Source organism: Pan troglodytes, chromosome 4, assembly GCF_028858775.2.
Source record: "Pan troglodytes isolate AG18354 chromosome 4, NHGRI_mPanTro3-v2.0_pri, whole genome shotgun sequence".
Lineage (NCBI taxonomy): Eukaryota > Metazoa > Chordata > Mammalia > Primates > Hominidae > Pan > Pan troglodytes.
Window position 1 is genome coordinate 132,323,028 of NC_072402.2, and position 6,000 is coordinate 132,329,027.

At 56.4% G+C, this 6,000-nt stretch overlaps 1 protein-coding gene and 1 non-coding gene across 28 annotated transcripts in view; one reads left to right on the top strand and one right to left on the bottom strand.

The window, feature by feature from the left end:
- Positions 1 to 5,425, top strand: part of JADE2 (jade family PHD finger 2) — a 55,454-nt gene extending 50,029 nt beyond the window's left edge. For 8 of the 27 annotated variants that reach the window (XM_016953848.4, XM_009449677.5, XM_016953853.4 and 5 more), the window contains 2 exons: positions 2,718 to 2,846; positions 4,444 to 5,425. In XM_016953848.4, coding sequence (XP_016809337.2) covers positions 2,718 to 2,846; positions 4,444 to 5,267 — 953 coding nt within the window. In that variant the 3' untranslated portion in view covers positions 5,268 to 5,425. The remainder of the gene's footprint in view (positions 1 to 2,717; positions 2,847 to 4,443) is intronic. The other 19 variants (XM_063811521.1, XM_054684613.2, XM_063811526.1 and 16 more) reach the window with 3 other exon arrangements.
- Positions 4,081 to 4,140, bottom strand: LOC112209321 (U7 small nuclear RNA). Its single transcript, XR_002944064.1, has one exon. It is a non-coding gene; the product is annotated as a U7 small nuclear RNA (small nuclear RNA).
- Positions 5,426 to 6,000: the final 575 nt, after the last annotated feature.

Consider the following 6,000-nt stretch of genomic DNA (forward strand, 5'->3'; position numbering starts at 1 on the left):
CTGATTGCATGTGAACAGGTACAGAGAAGAAGTCCTAGTGGCTCTCTGCTGGTGCTGAGGCAGGAAGGGCCAGAAGCTGGTGAGCTTCCCTGAACCCTGGTGTGCCTGGGAGTCAGTTCCGAAGAAGGCAGCTGCCCCAGAGATGTGACAGGACCTGGCTGTTGTTTCTCTCTGACCCTAACAGGATTTATGCCCTGCATCCGCGGTGTTTTTCACTGTTTTATTCTTATTATTCTTATTCTCTTGGCGTCACATGCGTTTAATGGATCTGGAAATCAAAGGCTGAAGGAAGCGCTGACATTGATCGTATCTGTTAATTGTGGATATTGCCAGACACAGGGCCCTTCTTGGAGCGTATACATGTTAAGAAGGGCAACATTTAGCCCCCAAAACGGTACCCCAGTGTTGCGTTTACATGCAGCAGAAATAGCTGGATGGAGAGAGATTTTGAGCCAGGGTCTGCCAATGCCACTTCAGCCTCAGGGCTGAGCTGGGCCTGGAGAGGAAAGCTGCTGAGCCACCGTTGGAGCAAATGACTGAGGACCTCTGCTGCCCCTACTTCTGCCCGAGAGCTGAGCTGACCTGATTGTGCTTTGGCATCACCACCCACTCTGGCCCCAACATCTAGCCTTGCCAAGTTCAGGTGCTAGTCATGACCATGTAGAGCTCACCGTGTACCCAAAGACTGTGGCAGCTTCCTGGCTGCTGGAGCTTTCCAGGCCCCCTGTCTTCTGTTTATTCACTCAGCCAGCATTAACTGAGCATGGACTGGATAGGGTTGCTGCCCTTGTGGAATGCACCATCTGGAGAGAGAGAGGAATGTGGTATCGCAGAGGCTACAGTTGCTGCCAGTTTAGGGATAGAAGTATCAGGGATGTCTTCCCAGAAGCAGTGATGCTCCAACAACATCTCAGGCACTTGCCTGTGGCCACATATCGGCTGCAGAAGGAGAAGCCCATGCAAGGCACCCACAGTTGAGGAAGCAGAGGGTGGCAAGCCACGAGCAGTGCCCTCAGGCACAGGATTCCAGAAGCATGGGCAAGAGCCTGGAGGGTCCACATCCCCACATTGGTTCTGGGGACATTTGCAACTCCTTGTCTTGAGTGTCAACAACAGGCAGCTCTTTGTTCAGGGCAGGGCAGGGTATTTGGAGACGACTGGTTTGCCCTGTCCAAAGCTGCTGCTCACACTGTTGAGAGGCTTGACGCCTGGGGTGGGACATGGGCTGTGTGCATATCGGCGAGGCTGTCTGGCCTGGCGGCTGGACAAAGCCTCCTAGTGGAGATGATATTTGGCCTGTGAACTGAATCAGGCGAAGGATAGGACAAGAAAACAGCATATTTGGAGACTTAGTGGCCAGAGCATGTCTTGGCAGAGAAACTGGAAGGAGGCTGGAATGGCTGCACCAGGCAGAAGGAAGACTCCTAAAGTGGGGATGACGGGTAACCTGGGTCACATGTGCGAGATCTTCTTGTAGCCTGGGGGAGGAGCTTACACGGTCCTAAGAGCAGTGGGAAGCCTCAGGAGCCTGCCTCTAGAGTATCTAGGCATTAGTTACATGCCATGTTACAGATGAGATTGCCCAGGCACAGTGGCTCATGCCTAAAATCCCAGCACTTTGGGAGACCACAGTGGGAAGATCGCTTGAAGCCAGGACTTCCAGACCAGCCTGTCTCTACAAAAAAAAAAAAAATACAAAAATTAGCTGAGCATGGTGACACATGCCTGTATTCCTAGCTGCTTGGGGAGCAGAAGTAGGATTGCTTGAGCCCAGTAGTTTGAGGCTGCAAGCGAGCTATGATTACACCACTGTACTCCAGCCTGGGTAACAGAGCCAGGCTCTGTCTCTAAAAAATAAATAAATAAACAGATGTGGCCAGGCACAGTGGCTTGCACCTGTAATCCCAGCACTTTGGGAGGCCAAGGTGGATTACTGGAGCCCAAGAGTTCAAGACCAGTCTGGGCAAAATAGCAAGACCCTGTCTCTACAAAATTTGAAAATTAGCCGGGTGTGGTGGCATGCACCTGTGGTCCCAGCTACTCAGGAGGCTGAGGCTGGAGGATCACTTGAGCCTGGGAGGTCAAGGCTGCAGTAAACTATGATTGTACTACTGCGCTCCATCATGGGCAACAGAGCAAGACTCTCTCAAAACAAACCAAAACAGATGAGACTGAGGCCTGGCCTGAACTGAAAGGATACAAGGGCCAGGGGTGCACCCTGAATCTCCCATCTAGTTTGCTGCCTGACTTTGAAAGCCAGCCAAGAGACCATGGCAGGAGACTGGTTCAGGGTTGCTGACCCTGGGGTTAGGAATGGAACCCAAGCCTCTTGACCCCTCAGATAGTGTTCCTTCCACCTACATGTCTAGCTCCTCAGCCTGGCATTCAAGGCCCTGCCCTGTCCAGACTCCCTTCCAGCCATTCTTACCACCACCCACACTCTCTCCCAAGGCTACAGGTTGTGCAGGTCATACTGGAGTCCAGGTCCTGCGAGGGCCTCTCCTCGTGGCCCTGTGGCCACCCCAAGTCCCCCACAGGCCACAGTGGACAGTTGGCCCACCCCACCATGCCAGCCATCCCCTAACTCCAACCTTTTTGCTGTGGAGGGTGAGCACTGGCTGATGGAGGACTCCTGGGCTGCCATGCAGGGATCTTGGTGCTGACTGAGGCCACTCAGGGTAACCATCTCCCTCCTCCTCTCACTTTCCCTGACACAGAGCGGTCTGGGAGGAGAGCAAAGGGCAAGAAGAGTGACTCGAAGAGGAAGGGCTGCGAGGGCTCCAAGGGCAGCACTGAGAAGAAAGAGAAAGTGAAGGCGGGGCCTGACTCAGTCCTGGGGCAGCTGGGTGAGTGAGGGCCATGCTGGCCTGCAGACACGGCAGGCTTGACCATCACCACGCTTGCAGCTCTGTCTGCCCTGCGGAAGGCCAGCTGCACAGAGTAGGAGACTGAGGCTCAAGAGCGGTAACCAGGCCCTTGCTTGCCCAGGTGCACACACCTTCCACCCACAAAGGAGACAGATCTCAGAGCCCCGTGTGACATCCTGGGAAATGCCCCTTCTGTAGACCTGGATGGAGGCTGGGCCACGCCCACTCAGGAACTGTCCAGTCATTCCCCTGGGTGGGGGGTCCTGGGTGCTGGATTTTCCCAGAGGCCCCTGGGACAGCCCCATGCTGGGAGGGGAGGATCTGCCAGAAAGCCCCATCCTTGTCCTACTCTCCCAGAATCCTCTAAGTGGGCCCTTCCCACAACAGCAGCAGACTTTCCTGGAGCTGCCCAGAGGAGTGGCTGCAGGCTCTGGCCCTGCCCACCACCTCCACTGTCCCAGGCCTCCTGTTAGGCAGAGCAGCCTAATGGGAGCAGTGTGACTCATGGACCTCACGTGCTTCCTCCAGAGATCTCAGGGAGCATCATGGAGTCCCCTTCCAGACCTTGCCTCAGGGATGGAAGCCCCAGGTCATCCTTTCTGTCCCTCTGTCTCAAGAAGGGGACAACCCAGGCGTGGTGGTGCATGCCTGTATTCCTAGCTGCTCAGGAGGCTGAGTTGGGAGGATCGCTTGAGCCCAGGAGGTTGAGGCTGCAGTGCACCATGATCATGCCACTGCACTCCAGCCTGGGTGACAGAGCAAGACCCTGTTCCTTCATTTCACACCCCTCCCGCAAAAAGAAGGGGATAACTTGGGTGTCTAACGGGAAACCCAGTCTCACGTCTCGCCAGCTGCCCCCTCCCAAGACCTCGGTAAGGAAGGAAGGCTCTGCTACCCTCACATCTGCTGGCGTCTCACTTGCCTCCCCTCTCCCTGACATCCAGGAGGGACTGGATACTGCTTGCTACCCCTATTCGTACCTGATCCCTTTATCCATGCTCTTTGCTGCAAGCGCTGGGAGGCAACGCTTATAAAGACTGAGCGCCCTCTGGCGGCCTGAGGGCATTTTCCTCCAGATTCCTCCTTCCCCAACCCCACCAGAATGGGGGTAGTGGGCAGGTCCAACTTCGTGGGTAGCAACCTGTGCAGTTCCACGGGGTCCTTGTTCTTGGTTAATGCTCTGCTGCTGCCACCTTGAATTTTCTTTCCCATGGCAGGCTTTCTGGTAAAATCCAAAAAACCTGCTAGACAAACTAAAAGATCTATGACACTCCACCTTGAAATTCTTGATAATATTTGAACAAGGAGCCTATATTTTCATTTTACACTCCAGCCCACAAATTATGAAGCCCATCTTGAGGGCAGCACGTCCTTCTGAAGAGAAGGGTATAAGTAGTCCCTACTCTTTGGTGGTGTTGGCAGGAGGGATGCACAAAACAAGATAGCTCACCTGGGTCTGGCACAGGGGGACAGAGAGAAGACGATGCATGGTGGTGTGCTGGGAGCGTCAGCGGGCTTCCTGAAAGAGTGGGACACACGTCTGCTGGCGTCTCACTTGCCTCCTCTCTCCCCTCAGCAGGCCTGTCCACCTCATTCCCCATCGATGGCACCTTCTTCAACAGCTGGCTGGCACAGTCGGTGCAGATCACAGCAGAGAACATGGCCATGAGCGAGTGGCCACTGAACAATGGGCACCGCGAGGACCCTGCTCCAGGGCTGCTGTCAGAGGAACTGCTGCAGGACGAGGAGACACTGCTTAGCTTCATGCGGGACCCCTCGCTGCGACCTGGTGACCCTGCTAGGAAGGCCCGAGGCCGCACCCGCCTGCCTGCCAAGAAGAAACCACCACCACCACCACCGCAGGACGGGCCTGGTTCACGGACGACTCCAGACAAAGCCCCCAAGAAGACCTGGGGCCAGGATGCAGGCAGTGGCAAGGGGGGTCAAGGGCCACCTACCAGGAAGCCACCACGTCGGACATCTTCTCACTTGCCGTCCAGCCCTGCAGCCGGGGACTGTCCTATCCTAGCTGCCCCTGAAAGCCCCCCACCACTGGCCCCTGAGACCCCGGACGAGGCAGCCTCAGTAGCTGCTGACTCAGATGTCCAAGTGCCTGGCCCTGCAGCAAGCCCTAAGCCTTTGGGCCGGCTCCGGCCACCCCGCGAGAGCAAGGTAACCCGGAGATTGCCGGGTGCCAGGCCTGATGCTGGGATGGGACCACCTTCAGCTGTGGCTGAGAGGCCCAAGGTCAGCCTGCATTTTGACACTGAGACTGATGGCTACTTCTCTGATGGGGAGATGAGCGACTCAGATGTAGAGGCCGAGGACGGTGGGGTGCAGCGGGGTCCCCGGGAGGCAGGGGCAGAGGAGGTGGTCCGCATGGGTGTACTGGCCTCCTAACTCACCCCCTTCCCTGTCCCAGGCCCTGCCCTGGTCCCCCCACAAGGCCTCAGCCCAGTCACAACTGCCATTTCCAGTCTCTGCTGAGTGTCCCAGACCCTCGAGGCTGCCACTCCGTCGTGGTTTTATTTTTAATATAGAGAGAGTTTTGAATTCTACACTGTTGTCTTTCCTCTGTGCTGGCCTAGGACATTAGGATTCCTTCCACGGCTCCGGCCGCTAGGACCCTGCCAGGTCCCGCGCACCATCCCTGCCCTGCCCACGTGGTATTGCTGGGCTCCTGGCTAGATGCAAGCAAGGTGGAGAAGAGCTCAGGACTCCAGCCCACTGCCACTGGGTGACACAGACTGTCGTTTGGGCATTATTTCATGGCAGATGGGCCAGTCCAGGGCCTACCCCGCCTTGCCCCCAGATCCCACTGGGGTCCATTTGGGGGGTCCTGCTACACTCCACCGATCCCCAAGGAAGTATAATAAACGATACCCAGCCAGAGTCTACTCACTGTCACAAGCACAACGAGTTTATATGAGAAAGCACTGAGGGGGTGCAGAGGGCCCGGCCCGCTAGTTCCAGGGGAACTGAAAGCTGTTCCTGATCAGCCCGTATCATCTGAGGCCTGCCTGCCCACCCTGCCACCCTCCCCTCCCTTGCTGCTCTGCCCCTGCCAGTGCCCAGCCCAGCGGCTCTGGGAAGGGGTTCCCAGAATCCCTCCTGAGCTGTGCCATTTACTCAG